Source organism: Sarcophilus harrisii, chromosome 5 (genome assembly GCF_902635505.1).
Source record: "Sarcophilus harrisii chromosome 5, mSarHar1.11, whole genome shotgun sequence".
Taxonomy (NCBI): domain Eukaryota; kingdom Metazoa; phylum Chordata; class Mammalia; order Dasyuromorphia; family Dasyuridae; genus Sarcophilus; species Sarcophilus harrisii.
Genome location: NC_045430.1, coordinates 145,588,729 through 145,605,182, shown reverse-complemented (window position 1 = coordinate 145,605,182; position 16,454 = coordinate 145,588,729). Strand labels below are relative to the sequence as shown.

Here is a 16,454-nt window from a genome sequence, read left to right as displayed (position 1 = left end):
TAAAAAACCCATCTATGTGCATCTATGCTGTATTCTGGGGATATAAGGAAAAGACTCTAATGGTCTCTGGCCTCAAGGAGCTTATTAAATACTAGCAGTAGCTGGAATTTATATAGCACATTAATATTTACAGAGAGTTTTATGTGGTTTACCTCCTAATATCTTTACAACAATCCTGCATCCCTATTTTATAAATGAGGAAACCCAGGCTAAGCTAGGTAAAGGGACTTGCTCCAGATGACACAACTAGTAAGTATCTGAGGCAGGATCTGAACTCAGTCTTCCTAAATAGCTACTAGGAGATACACCATGTAAAATGAAAAGTAAATACAAAGAATTTAGACAATACAAAATAACTTCAAGAGATAAAATGAACTTTTTTTCTGCCTGGAAAGGCTTTGTATAGTAATTTCATCTTGAATTAGCTGGGGGATTGTATGATAATAAGTTGAAATAAAAATGACTTAATGGTCAGCCTTTATATGTTGCTTTACAATTTGCAAAATACTTTAAAACTACTATCTCAAATTTATCCTTACAAAAATCTTTAGAATGAGTGTTTAATAAAATACTTGTTGATTATTTGATTGATCTTTCTTACAATATATTATTAACTCTAATAAATCTGCTATCTCACAATGAATGATATAGGGGCCAGAGTGGATTTCAATGCCACTTAGAATTTTCATAACTCCTTTTCTGCTTTAAGTGCTCAAAGGGCATTGCTTTTTATATTTCCATAGTACAACATGTATGTGCTTATGCATCTTTATAAATTTTTTTTTTAATTTGAGCTATTGGGATACTTAATTTATGACAGGGTGGGATAATAGAGCTCAATTAGCTGAAATCTCTTTATAGGTAAGGAAACAAGTGTAGAGAGGAAAGACCAGCTATTTTACATAAAAGTTAACAACATATATTGTTGATGGAGAGAAAGAACGGCATGGTTAGTATAAAACATTGGAAAATTAGGTTTGGAAATGAATTCTATTTGACTTTGAAATGTGTTACATAATGATTTGATTTTTCTCCCTTGCAGATTCATTTCCCTAGCTAAAATTTGGTTTATTACGACATTAAGATTATTTTTCACTTTTTGAATACTCACTAACTAGAATGATGTAGGAAGAAGGGAATACCTGGGAGGATGCCAACCCACAGAGTAGATAATGTTTTTGCAGGTATTTGAGTAATACCATTTTTTTGCTTTCCATTCTAAAAGTACACTTGGCTTAATTCACCAAAAAAGGCAGTAGACCATGTGCACATGCATTGATTGAAAATCACATGTTTTATTGATACAGAATCTAACCTGATTTGGAAGATTCTTTAGAATGACCCAGAAAAAAGGCAGAAGTTTTTTCTTGTTTCCTTGAGAAAATGCCACTGTAGCTGCTGGGTAGGAAGCAGCAATAAGGAAGGGAACACTTTTTCATGTGTATGGAAGTTGGTTCGAATTGAAGGATTGTCTGGATTTCAGCAAGGATTTAAGATGCCAGTTGCCAGTAATACCAGTATTGATTCTCAATTAAAAGCCTAGCAATGCTTAGAATGAATACTCTATAGCACTTTGAGTGATTTTGTACTGAAATAACTAAGAAAATATGGACAAAGATATAGTGAGACCCATCCATTTCTGTCTCTCTCTTTGGAGAGACGTGTGTATGTGTGTGTGTGTGTATGTGTGTATGTATAAAAGAGAGAGAGAGAGAGAAAAGAAGAGAAGAAAAGAGAAGAGAAGAGAAGAACGCAGAGGCAGATGGGCAGACATATATACCTGCATGTATACAGGATGTTCCAAAAATCTTAGTGCTGTTTTAAGTTACTAAGGCTCAAGCTTTTATGCTTTATGTAACACACACACATGCCCATGCACACGTATTTGTTTTTTATTTCATAAAATTTTTTTATTAAAGCCTTTTCTTTTCAAAACACATGCATAATTTTTCAATATTCATCCTTGTAAACCTGGGTTCTAAACATCTTTTCCCTTCCTTCTCTTCTCCACCCTCCACTCCCCAGAGGACTGTTGTAAGATTGTAGCAGGTGGGATCAGTGACCACAACCAACAAGCTTCCTGAATGGAGGCTGATTCAGTATGAAAGAAGCATGTGGAAGGAGGTGTGAACTCCCAGTGTCCAGAGGAGTGTGATTTTGGAAAGGCTTAAGTGGTCCTGGCAAGAGTAAGAGCTGGTTCAGTGTCTGGTGGTCTTCTACTAAGTTTAAAATGAATACTAGGATGAGCCATATATGGAACCTGATGAAATAGCACACTACCAAAGTTAAGTCATGTGGAATTTATTTCAGAGGCATCTAGTATATACTTTTGACTTTCCTGGTTCTACCTTTCTTTCTCCCCCACAATCCCCAATCATCTCTACCACCTAGAGCTTCTGCTTTTAAGGTTATCTTCCATCTACTCTGTATGCATTCTCAAATATCTGGTATTTCAATAATTCAATATACATTTATTAAGAACTTACTATGAACAAGGCATTGCACTAAAGGTCACAAGAAGAGGCAAAAGATGGTTCTTGCACTCAAAGAGCTTATAATCTAGTGGGAGAGACAATGTACAGATAAATATATGCAAAGTAAGCTATTCTGGGTAAAGAGGAAGTAATTAAAAGAGGGAAAACACATTGGGGAAGGCTTCCTGTAGAAAATAGAATTTTAGTTGGGACTAAAGCTGTAAAGATGTAAGGGAGATGAGTAGTTGGACTGGAGGAATGAAAACATTCCAGGCATGGGGGGACAGCCAGAGAAAATGTGGGAAGCAAGAGTGGAATGCTTTGCTCCTGGAACAGCCAGGAGGCCACTGTCACTAGATAGAAGAGGACATGTGGAGTAGAAGGTGAAAAAGACTAAAAAGATAAGAGGGGGCTTGAAGGACTTTGGATGCCAAACTGAGCATTTTGTATTTGTTCTTGGAGATTATTGGAAGCTATAAGATTTAATGAGTGGGCAAGACAGCTAGGTGATATGTTAGAACCATATTTAAAGAAAATCTTTTTAGTGGTTGAATGAAGAATAGATTAGACACATTTCTTTATAAATTGTTCCAAGTCCCTCCCCACTCCCAATTAAAATGTAAACTCCTTGAGGGTAGGCAAAGTTGTTTTGTTTTAAATTTTTCTTTGTATTTTCAGTACCTATCATGGTACTTAACACATCTGTCCTACTCTTCATATAGTAAACTCTAAATAAATGATTGATTTATCTATGAAATTCTTATCTTTGCCATTTGTTCTATAGGCTTCAGTAATTTTCTTATCCAGGCTTTTAACTCTTATTACCACTTCCACCCTCCAACATATCATGTAAATAGCTAAGGTTGATAGAAATTTGCTTTCTGTGAAGTCAATTGGAGGAATCAGAATAGAGCAAAACACCTGGAAATAACAGCTGGGGTATGGGAACAATATTTGCTTTGCAACAGTGCAAGTGAATTCCAATCTTCCAAAAGATATTCGCACTCCAACTTCCCCAATATGGGAGGCAGTAATGGAAGGCAGGTGTTCTGAAAATACTATAATTATGGAAAAGATCATAGAGGATTTTATATGTTCCCACAGTCTACTATTTCTTTAGCTAAAGGAAAAAATATTTAAATGTGTTCTTAAATCTATATTATTTTCAAATCCTACCACCACTTCCAATTAGTTGGAGGATATATAATGATGTTCTAAAGCCCACAGTTTTATCTTTCATTCTTTCCTTAGAGCTCAAAGTGGCTTACACACTGTCTTGCCAAGTCTTTCTTCTAAGTAGTAGGTATCACAAATCTAATTACCACTATTTATATACTTTATGCATGGGATAACTGTCATTACAATATCTGGTTTTTTTTTTCCTAGAAGCTCCAAAATAGATGAGTTTCCATCTTGCCCTGGCAACCTGTTTTCAAGATCAAACCATTTAATTCAAATACTTCATTCTACTATGCAAGATCACCATCATTCTAATTATCCCAGTGCTTTTTTTTGGTATGTTTCTCAACTGCTGATAGTGACAGGAACATACTTCCTTTGCATGAGTCATCCCTTTCTCCTCACATTCACCATTAGACTGACATCAACTACTCTGGGCTTTGTAGCTTCCTGTGCGCAGAGTATTTGATGTCAATCTGATAGACTTTAGTAACTCATTTATAGCTAAAGAAGTTAATCTGGATATAATTTGTAGGTCTGAAAATTATGCCTGGGTCATTCTCCATAGTGATAAATTCAGGCATGTCAATGATTATGTGAGGAAAGTTTCTTTTCTGACTTTCAATTTAGAGTTGTCCAAGTACAAAGTGAGAAAATAGAGCAATGCAGATTGGATTTTGATACATTCTGCTTAGGAAACTTTACCCTTGACCAGGACAAAATGTGTGGTGCATCAATTGGTTTAATTATTTATGATTACTTTATGTTAATATAACTGATTTCCTTTATTATCATATATATTTTATTTTATGCATTTAACTATTCTGAGAAGCACATAAGTGTCACCAAAATATCAAAGAATTCTATGATATAAAAAGGTTGAAAACCTCTGCCTTACACCAGGTGGCTTCTCAATTGCAGAAGTGCTAAAGTGATGGCTAGACAGAGGACTCATGTTTTATAAGGAATTTTGAGAAAATCTTAAAATAAGTTTCTTCATCACTAAATTTCTATGAAGCAGGTGCAGATATTACTATTTTCATTCTTACAAATGAGACTGGAACACAAAGTCAAGAAATGAGTGAGCTGTGCTTTTAAAAATAAGAGCAGCAAGATCAAAATGGTGCTTAGGATGAATATAGCTTTCAGTGGAAGGTACTTGATATAACTTAAATCTTGTAAATCCCTAATTTAGCAAAATTTGTATTATCATACTTTCCCTCTGCCTGGAAGTGAGGAACTTCAGAGATCTTACCTGTTCTCATGTCCTTGAAGCTGGAGGGGTTGGGGAGGAGGTGGCTGAGTGACAGGGCTGTTAGGGGCCACAGGACTTGGCTGGGCCAGTGGACTCTGCTGAGCTGTGGGGCTGTGCTGCTGGGCCATGGGACTCTGTTTCTCAGAGCTGGGGGCAGATGCTGGGCTGTTCAGCTCTGCAGAAGGAAAGCCAAAAATGAAACCCCGTTTTATATAGGCGTTTGTAAACAAGACCAAGGGAATTGGTAATGACCATTTTTTTTTTTGCTACAGGTCACCTTGGGAATTTTTCATCTCCTGGTTTACTGGTCATATTTCTAAAATAATCAGTCTGATTGTCCTTCTCTATTCTCTGAAATTAGAATTCTCTTTCAACAATTATTCTCACTGATATAAATATGATTTAAAGAACATTGAGTTAGGACAAATGGCAAAATTTTTTAAAATGATTAAAAAAAAAAAGACAAGCCATGGCCATTGGTAGCTTTAAAAAATGATTTGAAGGAATGGCATATTTAAGTTCAATTTGGATGACTTGTAGTGGAGACAAGTTCTCTCAGCCATGGGCATTTGGGCAGGAGTAGTAAATCCTATTTCCATTGTAAAGTTTAGTTAAGGATGCTGGAACCAGCTATGTTACAAATGAATATTTTTCAGATTCCCTTTCCAATGGTTTTGTTGTTGGTTGTATTCAGTGACCAGTAACTGTTAACTCTGGGTGCCACAGTTCCACAGACAGAGACAAAAGAACATCTGGGCACATAAAGATCCCATGAGCCATTTCTTTAAAAAGTACTTGGTAGTTTTAATCTTTTTAATTATTTATCAAGGTTTCAGCTGTAATTACTTTTGTGTATTGGGACAAGAGAAGAAATTGGCACATTTCACACTGAGAACACATCAATTTGGTTCAGATTTTCAATAACCAATTTTACTCAAATGGAAATTTGTATTTCCTTTAAATGTTGAAGAGACAATATGATATAGGGGATAGAATGCTGAGCTTGAAGGAAGCCCTGAGTTCAAATCCTACTTTGTCACTTATTAGCTGAGTGATGGTGGACAAGTTGTTAAATATCTCTGAGATATTTAACAGATAACAACAACAACAAAAAATTCTTCTCCACTATTTGTAGAAAAGTTCATTGTGTTTGCATAGCATCATATTTTCATTAAGACATCAGATATGAAGATTAAGATTTTTCAGATATCATTTCAGTCAGTTCATGGTGAATAAATAGGTAGATATAAGGGAAAATATTGGTATCTTCTTTGAAAATGACATATTATACTCTCTTTTCTGATTCTTCTTCTGGATTGTTTTGCAAAAACAGGTGACTATTCAGTGATTCAATGCCTGCTGTGAGAGTGTTAGACTGTACACAGAGGGAGTTAGACTGACAACAGAGGGAGATCTAAATAAAACAAATGACAATGAGTTAAGTAATCACATCAGTTTCTGTATAAGACACTGTGCTACTGAGATGCAATTTCAATCTCATTAGGCAGGGAGTAGCTAGCCCCCTGGGTATGAGGATGTTGAATTCATGCTCCAGACTTTGTTTTCTGTTGAGAAACTGTAAAGCATTAAAAATGGTGACTCTCTTCCAGTCCTCAGGATGGAGCTATTGTTTCACAATGAGTTTTCAAAGGCTAAGTGGAAATTCTGAATCTGTGACATATAAACTCTCTCTATATGGGAAAGAGATTCCCAGTTTCCTTTGATCTACCCATAGTTTCCTCAAGGTCTGGAAGATCGATCTAGCTAAATCTGAAGTAAGAATTCTCCTGAGCTTGAGTAGTATATATAAGAAGCCTTTTTAAAACTAGTTATCTCATTGATATTCAATGGGTCCCAGCATTTAACAACATAATAACTCTTCTCTGAAATTGCAGTGCTATTCATTCTACAAGAAGCAGTTGAATAACTGATTTTCTGTGGGTTTAAAATGTTTTGATTGTAAAGTCACTTAACTTATTCCTTGAAAGAAATTAGTTAAGATCCATAAGTCAGGCAGTACTTGAGGGAAACTGGAAATAACAGCTCACTGATACTATACTGATATCACTATGCAGATTTCATGATAATAGCAAGTAAGTCAGGAACAATTACCCCTTTGGGATGGGTTCCAATGATTCTGTGAGACCATATTAAGGGTACTTACCCTCCTGGGGAATGATTCGAAGAGTTACGCTAAGACCTGCATCTTTAATGAGCTTGACAATATCTGCATGAGGCATGTTGATGATAGATTGGCCATTCACAGCTAATATCCGGTCTCCAACTTTTAGTTTTGCACAGCGATCAGCTGGACTTCCATCAATAATGCGACCAATTTTATGTGGCACAGCTAAGAAGAAAGCCACAACAATTATTATTAAGGATACTAAAAAAAAAAATGAACCTCTAATTCTCACTCTATCATTGGGACATCAGTATTCATTCTCTAGGAATTATATTTGTTTATAGAAATCTCAATCTCCTTTCCTGAGTATTATTTAATGAATGGTCCTAAAAACAGAATTTCATACTTTAAAAGCCATATACTGAGGTATCCATCAATTTCAAACACAGAGTTTATTTTTCTCAAGGAGATTACATTCTAGTTAATATATAAAATCCCATAAGCACACACAAAAGGTAGGAAATACTAGGATATCATTCTTTATATTTCTTTCCTCTTGAGTGGAGTAGAGAAAAAATATTAATAGAAATTAAAATGATCAGTAGATGGTAAGCTGAGAAAGTTATGTGGTATTAAACTCCTGACCTCACCTACTATGATAAAGGTTAAATGAAGCAGATGTCTAACTATATCAGTTTTTACTGAGCTAATCTCTGAGCAATTCAGCAACTCTGCTAGGATTCAGTGCAAGTATAAGCATTTTCTTTTTCTTTTAAGGACTTGGAGGGTTACAAACTTCACTCATAAGTTAAAGAACCAAGATCATAGGATTTAGAATTATAAAGAATCTTAGAAACCAAGTAGTCTAACACCTTAATTTTAAAGCAGAAGAATTTCAAGGTCTAGGAAGGGAAAGCCATTTGTTCAATGTTATAGAACTGCGATTCAAACCTATGACCTCTGACAACAAATTTAATATTCTTTCCACCACAACTTTCTTTGGTTCATCTTCCCTTACCTATTTTCCCCTTTAAGGCATTAGAGACCAGGACGAGTGAAGAAAGAAGCAAGTTTTGAAAAATCAATGATTTTTGTTTATTCATGTTTTGGATAGACAGGGACGGATCTCATCTGTGAGAAGAGCTTAAGAAATAAGTGTTTTGTTTTATGGCTATGTTTATTCTTCACTCTCTGTAGGTTGCTTATGTGATAGATAAAATCCTAACACTGGTGAAAGATTGCATTGGAAGGAAAATGAACAAATTCATGAACCAGGGCTAATTTTCTATGGTCTGAGATAATTGTTAGAATATGAAAATATTGATTTGACTCAAAACTCTGCTATAAAATGTATAATGTGTGAACAATTAAAACATTTCCAGTTTATTGATAGAACTGAGTGAATTTTAAAAAATAACATTTTACTTAAAATCATGATTGCCATAGAATACTGGAATTAGAAGTTATGTAAAAGGTAACTTAATCCAACTTATTTCAATATTATTTGCTGATTCTTTCTCCTTGTGGACAGTTAGATGGTATTTAGTGTAAAAATATTAGCTGGCATTTGGTATTAGCTGGTCTTCAGATCTTATTCATAAACATGTACATTTTCCTCCTTCCTACAAAATTTTCCCTCTGAGTTCAGTACCTGTAGGTGGACATGTGTATGCACAGGGATGAATTCTTTCTATGATAAGTACATAGGTTACCTCTTCTGGTGTTAATCTGTACAGGAATCATTGTGACTGGATTAACAGGAAGTAATGCTTACATAGTAGAAGAAGTAGATTGCTTGCTACAGGATCAAACAGAGCAAAGAACCTTAAAAAGTCAACATTGACAGACTGCTTCATTTTGGGTCAGCAAAATGGTATTTTTGTAACTACAGCCCCAAATCCCGATGGGCTAGTTCTTACAGGGTTTTTCCCCTTTTGGCTTCAATGGAAGCCAATTCAACAAAGTTGCCTCTTACAGTAGGCAGCTGCATTGATTTTCACTAATAAGAAGTAAAACTTAGACCAATGTAATTTTGGGTTTTAGGTTATGTTCAGGAAGCACAATACTAGCAATACAAAGACAAAAAAAGATATAATCACTGTCTTTAAGAATCTTACATTATTTTGGGGGGAAATGGGGATAGAAAGTATTAATAAATAAATAATATATACAAGTTAATATGTAGCACGTTGGTATAGTTACAGTCTGTTGTACATTGCCATAGAACTGTTGGACCTCAGACACTGTTAGAGCAAATTGAATGAGTTCTTTACCAGAATTCACTGGCTTGTGGGAGAGAATTCTGGGGAAGAACAAGAAGAAGGGAAGAGAGGATGAGAGAGGAGGCAGAAGAAGAGAAAAAGTATGAAGATGAAGAATATCTGTTTTCTATATCAGAGAGTGTGAGTGAGGAAAAGGCAGGCAGACAGCTCCTCTAGGGTCCCCTCACTTAGATCTTATCACAGATGATGGTAAACTGCAGCTGAGAACTAGACCCTTTGCCCTGATCAACCGCAGTGAGGGAGAGTTCTCTTTGCCTCTCCTTGCCTGTAAAGAGTAGACTTCCCTAAAAGCTCATATTAAACTGATAGATGATCTCATTCTGGTCTCCCTTCTTTTAGAAGAGGGCCAAATTTTAGGAGAAGCAGACAGTTCTGTCACCAATCACAAGTAGCTTAGGCAGCTGTTTTCTTATAAATGATTTGCTTCTCAATTGCTTACTATTATTTTTATTTCTTAAGAATTTGTTTCCCCCTTTAAATAAATGAAAAGAAGGTAGTTGCCAAATCCTTATCTGGTGTGATGATGAGTAATTAGTGGGTAAAACTGTAAAGAGTGCCTTTTGCCCTTGGAAAAAAAGATATATATAGCTCCCTCTCCATAAGAAGTTATTTGGAAAGGGGAAAGGAGCTCCTTAAGATTCCACAGGAGAAAGTGAATTCATAGGTTAAAAAAATCCCTAGATCAAAGATTCTTAAACTGTGAACTGGGATGCAAGAAATTACATCTTTATTTTTATAACCTTTGATTTCCTCTGTGATTCTATATTTTTTCTTAATGCAACAATCACAATAAACAAATCCCAAACTAAAAACACAGCAAAATTCTTTATTTTAAGCTTTTACCATAAGGTTTTAGGGCAGGTAGTTAGTGGGGTAGATAGAATGCTAGCTTTAGAGCCAGGAAGACCTGAGTTCAAATTCAACCTCAGATACTTATTATATCTCCTTGAGCAAGGAGTTTCCTTAATCCTGGTTACCTGAGTTTTTTCACCTCTAAAATGAGCTAGAGGAGGATTTGGCATACCACTTCTGTATCTTTGCTAAAAAAAAAAAACTCTAAACAAGGTCACGAACAGTCCGAATCAACAGAATAACAATAACCATAGACTTCACTAGACTCCCAAAGGGATCTATAATACACACACACACACACTCACATGCGTAAGACTCTTTGTCCTAGACTGAGGCAAGCTACTGAAAGGAGAAAAAGGCCTGATCCAGGACCAATTGAAAGTGTTGAGATAGAATACAACTTAAATAAGGATTATCTAGTATCCAAACCCAAATCTCATCTGATCTTGCCAGTGGCATGAATCAATATGTATTTTTATACACTGTATATATCTAGGAATTTTATTATATATACAGTCCAGTCCTAGCAGCTACCTTTTACCTATGTGGACCAATTATAAGAGATAACTAGTAGAATCTAGCCCTAAGCATCTTCCTTACAGAGGGCACCTAAGGAACCCTTCCTAACTTATATGAGGGAGGCTAACATTTTAGTACCATACCTGTTGCCTTGTGGATATATGAGTTCCTTGCCATGTTAGAGTTAGAAGAATGTGGGTATCTGCTTTATCTCATTTAGTCCTCATATTTAGGATGGATTTATTAACAAAGGCCAAATAATTCCAAGAGGGAGAGAACACTAATATAGGGAAGGAGAGCTAAAAATGAAAGCCTTTATTTAGGTAGGGAGTGATATCTGAGCAAGATTTGAAAGAAGCTTAGAATTTTATAAACTAGAGGTGAGCAAGTAGAACATTCCAGACAGAAGAAATACCTGGGTAAAAACACAGAAGGGGGAAATAAGAATATTTTATGTAGTGAATAGCTTTCACGATAGTTTGCATTAGAGAGTAGTGTTAAATAAGAGGGGAAGTAGATGGGAGTGTTGGATTATAGAAGGTTTCAAGACTAGAGGAAGCCATTGAAGATATTGGAGGATATGTACATATAAACACATATCTATATGCATATAAATATAGATACACATGTGTATACACAAATGTATATGTATATGCAATATGCATATAAGCATAAATATATTACAAAATTACATGCACATTATATATAATTATGTACATATTGTATATATGATTATAAAATACATGTGTATATATACATGCATGTATGTAAATTTAGGTATGTGTAAAATGGTTCAATCTAGTTTTAGAATAAAGTACCACATGCCACATAACTATTACTTTAAGGTTATGATTCCAGCTCTGTTACTTATCATTTAGATGACCAGGGATTAGTCATTTTACTACTCTAGGTCTTACTTTCCTTATCTATAAAATGAAGGAGTTAAATTAGTATTTAAGATTTCTTCTTTGGCTAAATCCTAGTTATTGCTGTTGTTGAGTCATGTCTGACTCTTTGTGACCCCTTGGACAATAGTATTCCAATGTTTTCCATAGGTTTTCCTGGCAAAGATACTGAAGTAGTTTGCTATTTCTCTAGTGGATTAAGGCAAAGAGAAATTAAGTGACAGAATCATGTAACTAATGCATGTCTGAAACTGAATTTGGGCTACTTTAAAAAGTATGATCTACTATTTTATATTATCTATAACTCTAATGTGATTGTCCATAAAAACACAAATGATCAAAGCACATGAACATAAAATAAGAAAATTTAGAAATTCCTAAACATCCTAAGGTAAGTGCTAACATTATCCTAAATTTTTTTTACCATTAAGGAAACTGAGGCAGAGAGAAGTTAAGTGACTTGCCTAGAGCCAAACAGATAGTAAGTATATGCAGTCAAATTTGAAATCGGTTTTTCCTGACTCCAGGCCCAGAGTTCTATCTCGGCTGGACCCAAAGGAAGATTAGTCAGAAAACTTTCTTAATCCATTGAAATTCTCAGAAGAAAGATTTTCTGCAACTATAGTATTGTTAGTATAATTTTGAAATTACCTTAAAACTTTGATTAAGTGACTATATATCTTCACGTCACTCAGAATCTTTCAGCAATATGTCAATTTTATTAGGACATTCACATATAATGCCCTAAATAGTGAGAAACTAAGATCAGGAGGCAACCATTTAAAATGGTGATTACTTGTTGTAAACCTTAAGTTAAATTAGTCATGGTAATATTGAAAAAAAATCCATCATGAAACTAGTAAACAAAAGGTACTGAGTTGGTATTGTATTAGCTTTAATTCACACTTACTTTAATAAAAAGGATATTATAAAAAGTCGTACTAGGATTTCAATTTGCATTAACTAAAATTTCCCTGCTCACAGATTTTGTTCTAGAGCAAGTCCTTAATGAGTGTGATGATCCAAGTAGATTCTTCCTCAACAAGATAAAAGTTAAATTTTCTTGGTGATGACGTTTCCTAAGGTCACACTATAAGTGAATCTTGTGTATTTTTAATGCAATCACAAAGCAACAAAGTGGTATTGACCTTGGTTGATATTACTAATTCCTTTCAATCTTTTACAGAAATGTACCAACTCATTAGTTTTCTGAGAATAAGGACTCTCAGGTAACTTGGAGTTCAATCCACCTTTTCTCAAAGAATGCATTCTCTAAGAATCTCATTTGTGATGTCAGGCAAAGACAACACATTAAACTATTTTATTTTCTTAATGACAATGAACTTTTGGGTCCCTGGATATTTGGGGAAAATGGACATCTTGATAAAAAGGTCTAGGTATAAAAATTTTAGGGAAAACAAAGATAACATAGTATAGTGTATGAAAGTTCACTTTAGTATCAAAATTTGATGTGATAGGCTTTCTTACTCTCAGAGTGGGTTAGTGTTAAAAGAAATGCAATTATTCTTGATTCCTTTTATAGGAAGAACTATAATATATGCTTTCTACATACATATATCCATACATACATGCAAACATTTGTTGTGGCTGATTCTTCATGAATCAGTATATAACCCATGCCAATGTTGTCTCTCCATAGGAGTTTCTTGGCAATGATTCTACAGTCATTTGCCATTCTCTTCTCTAGTGGATTAAAGGAAAAAGGTAAAGTGACTTGCCCAGGGTCTCACGACTAGTAAGTGTCTGAGACTGCATTTGAACTCAGGTTTTTCTGACTCAAGGCCTAGACTCTATACTCTGAGTTACCTAGTTCTGAGCTACACACACACACACACACACACACACACACACACACACATACACACTCAAACAGATACACATATTTGCATGGATATATATGTGTGTTTTTACAAGCACAAAGGATTAACCTATGGTAGGAAGAGAGAGAACAATCCTTGAACATATTCAGCTATCCCTTGCCTTGATAAAATCAAAACCATCATATGGAATCTTGGGAGGATGCTGTTTCCTGCCATATAACCTTTTGGCTGCTATGTGGGATTCCAAATAGCCTTCTGGTTGGGTATGGATTGGGAAGAACTGGTGACTCAGTTGTTGCTGAGCCCTCACCAAGTGACTATACAAAAAGGATCAATTACCTCTTCTCCTAAGGCTGTCAAGGAAGCAAGACTACCATGAGCTGATCCATACCTTCTTCCCTAGCAAGAGCTAGCTGTAGGATACAACTTGTTACGCTGCCTTTAATCTGTCTATAGAAGCCATGAGCATATGGTTGTATCTTTTATCTTGTGTGTATTCTTTTTTGAATCTAGGTTAATAAGTATTTTGAGATAGAAATATCTAGGTGACCAGGTGAATTTAGATGTTTCATTGCCATTCAGAGCTAAATAATCTAGGTCAGTTACTCTTGCTCTGCAGCTGCCGAGGCGTTGCACCCATTAGTTCTACTATAAGGTTATATTTAAGTGTGTGAGGGCCATGGGCATGAATTTTGCCCTATACTATTTAACTCTAACTACTGAGAGGACTTCTGCTGGAACCTCTGCATCTTCTGCTGCCATTCTTCCCTGCATGCTTTTGAAGGCAATGCAAGTAAAATTACTTCTTTACAGTCACAAAGACTTTTTTATATACTCACCCACTTAGGATCAGAAACCCCTGAATTATCAGTTTGGCTCCTGAACTAATTATAAAATTTTTTATCACACAGGACAAGTCCCTCAATAATATAATACTGGAAAGAGCACCCCCCCCCCAAAAAAAAAAATTCATGCAGCTTCTTGGACTAAAACCAGACAGGGAGTTTCTGGACAGACTTTAAGACCAGTCCATTCCTAACATCTTTTTCTCCTTCCCTCTCTTTTCTTCTCCTCCTTCTCCCCTTCTCTCCTTTTCTCTCCCTCCCTCTTTCTTTCTACACACACACACACACACACACACACACTACATATATGTACATATAATCTAGAACCATGATTTCACTGGCATGGAGTACCATCACATAGAAGCTGTCTGTATCAATGGAGTTCAGCAATGTATTTATTTATAAAGTAAAGCTTGGAGGGAACTCTAAGTGGCTAGAACAAGGTTGGTCAGCTCTTATACACCTGAAGCTTAACCTGGACCTGGATGTTTCTGATTACAAGGTTAGCCCACTGCCCTCTTTGCCATGTTGCTTCTTTAGCCCTGACCATACCACCTCCCTGCTCAAGAAGCCTTAGTAGCTTCTTATTGTCTTCCTCTATTTGGTATGTAAGACTTTCATAATCTGGTTCTAGCCTACCTCTCCAAACACGCCAGGTTCCTTTTCATTATTCTCTATATTCTCCAATCCATCCAAGCTAGCCGGCTTGTGGCCATCCTCACCATTTTCCGATTCTATGAATTTGCAGTGACTCTTCCTCCAAGAATGGAACATACTTTCTTCTTACCTTTGTGTCTTGGGATCCCTAGTTTCAATTAAAATTCAATAGAAGCTTACCTCCTACTATGAAGTCTTTCTTATTCTTTATAGCCCTTAATGCTTCCCCCACCAAATTAATTTTTTTAGATTATATATATTTTTTATCTTGTAATGCATATACATGTTGATTTCCTTGATAGAATGTAAGCTCTTTGTGAGCATTTTGTGCTCACATTTTGTTGTTGTGTTTTTTGTATCCTTGTTCCTTAATATATTGACATAAAATAAGCATTTAATAAATGCTTAATAAGTATTAGATTTTTGCAAAATACATCTAACATACTTCAAAGAACATCTCATACCAGGGAAAATTCATTGTTATGCTAGAATATTCTATGGATAAAATTGCTTTTTGACATTGTGCTATACGCTACTTAGTTTTCCAAATATGTTTAGATACATTTAACTAAAATATGAAATTGTTGGACTAGATGATCTACCTCTAAATCCATGATAGTATGCTCTCATAACTTCATGGTTGCAAGAATCAGTGATGTCCCTTCTCTTTGATTGTTGCATTTCTGTATTGCAACCATGTTATGTGGTTAGTTTGAAACATAAGAGCTGCTATTACTCTGCTGCACATCATGGTATGGGAGAGTGTAAATCAATGACATCCTGTAAAAACTCGATTTGTTCCTTTAGTGAAATAGCCTGTATTGAATAACTACTGTGTGCTCAGTACATTGTACTTGGTCCTTTGGAGGAGCAGAAAAAAATGGAGAGTAGGATCTTGCTCTTGAGTTCCTTATTGACAATTAGAATTGATTCTTTGTGGGCCCCTGCAATCATAGTCCTGATAGAAAATATTTTCAAGTTCTTTTTTCTTTCATGTCACTGATGTGGCTGCTTATCCTTTGTTCCATTTCTGAGACACAAAAAATGTGGCATTAGATGACTCACATTTGAGTTTAATTATCTCAGGATTAATAGAGTCTACAAAGTGGGCTTATACATGGATGGATGTATTAGCAGGGGGAAGTGAACGCTACACAGGTTATAGTCAAACTAATCAGTGAGGAGTATCATAAATGAGGATGACAAAATAAAACATGAAATATGCTTCAAAAGACCTCTACAGAAACTCTCATTAGCTTAGTCCCTCTCAGCTGTGAAAGATTTTTTTCCTCCCCGAGAATGTCATTAGTTTAGAGAGAAGCAAAAAAGATAGTCTGGGCCCGAATTTGCAAACAGATATAAAGATAAATGATTTCATATAGATAATTGTTGTTTTTATTTTCTTTTAAAGAAAATCTTTGAGGACAATCTATCATTTGGATTTAAAGGGTCCTTTGCCATGATAATTTAATTTAACTACTGAGAATATGGAGTTATTGTAAAAGGTTTAATCAACAGTT

The 16,454-nt window shown here is 35.3% G+C and overlaps 1 protein-coding gene across 13 annotated transcripts in view; it reads right to left on the bottom strand.

The window, feature by feature from the left end:
- MAGI2 (membrane associated guanylate kinase, WW and PDZ domain containing 2) overlaps window positions 1-16,454 on the bottom strand; it is a 1,604,868-nt gene that overhangs the window by 128,465 nt on the left and 1,459,949 nt on the right. For all 13 annotated transcript variants that reach the window (XM_031940846.1, XM_031940849.1, XM_031940848.1 and 10 more), the window contains 2 exons: window positions 7,073-7,258; window positions 4,909-5,083 (listed from right to left, as the gene is read on the bottom strand). In XM_031940846.1, coding sequence (XP_031796706.1) covers window positions 4,909-5,083; window positions 7,073-7,258 — 361 coding nt within the window. The remainder of the gene's footprint in view (window positions 1-4,908; window positions 5,084-7,072; window positions 7,259-16,454) is intronic.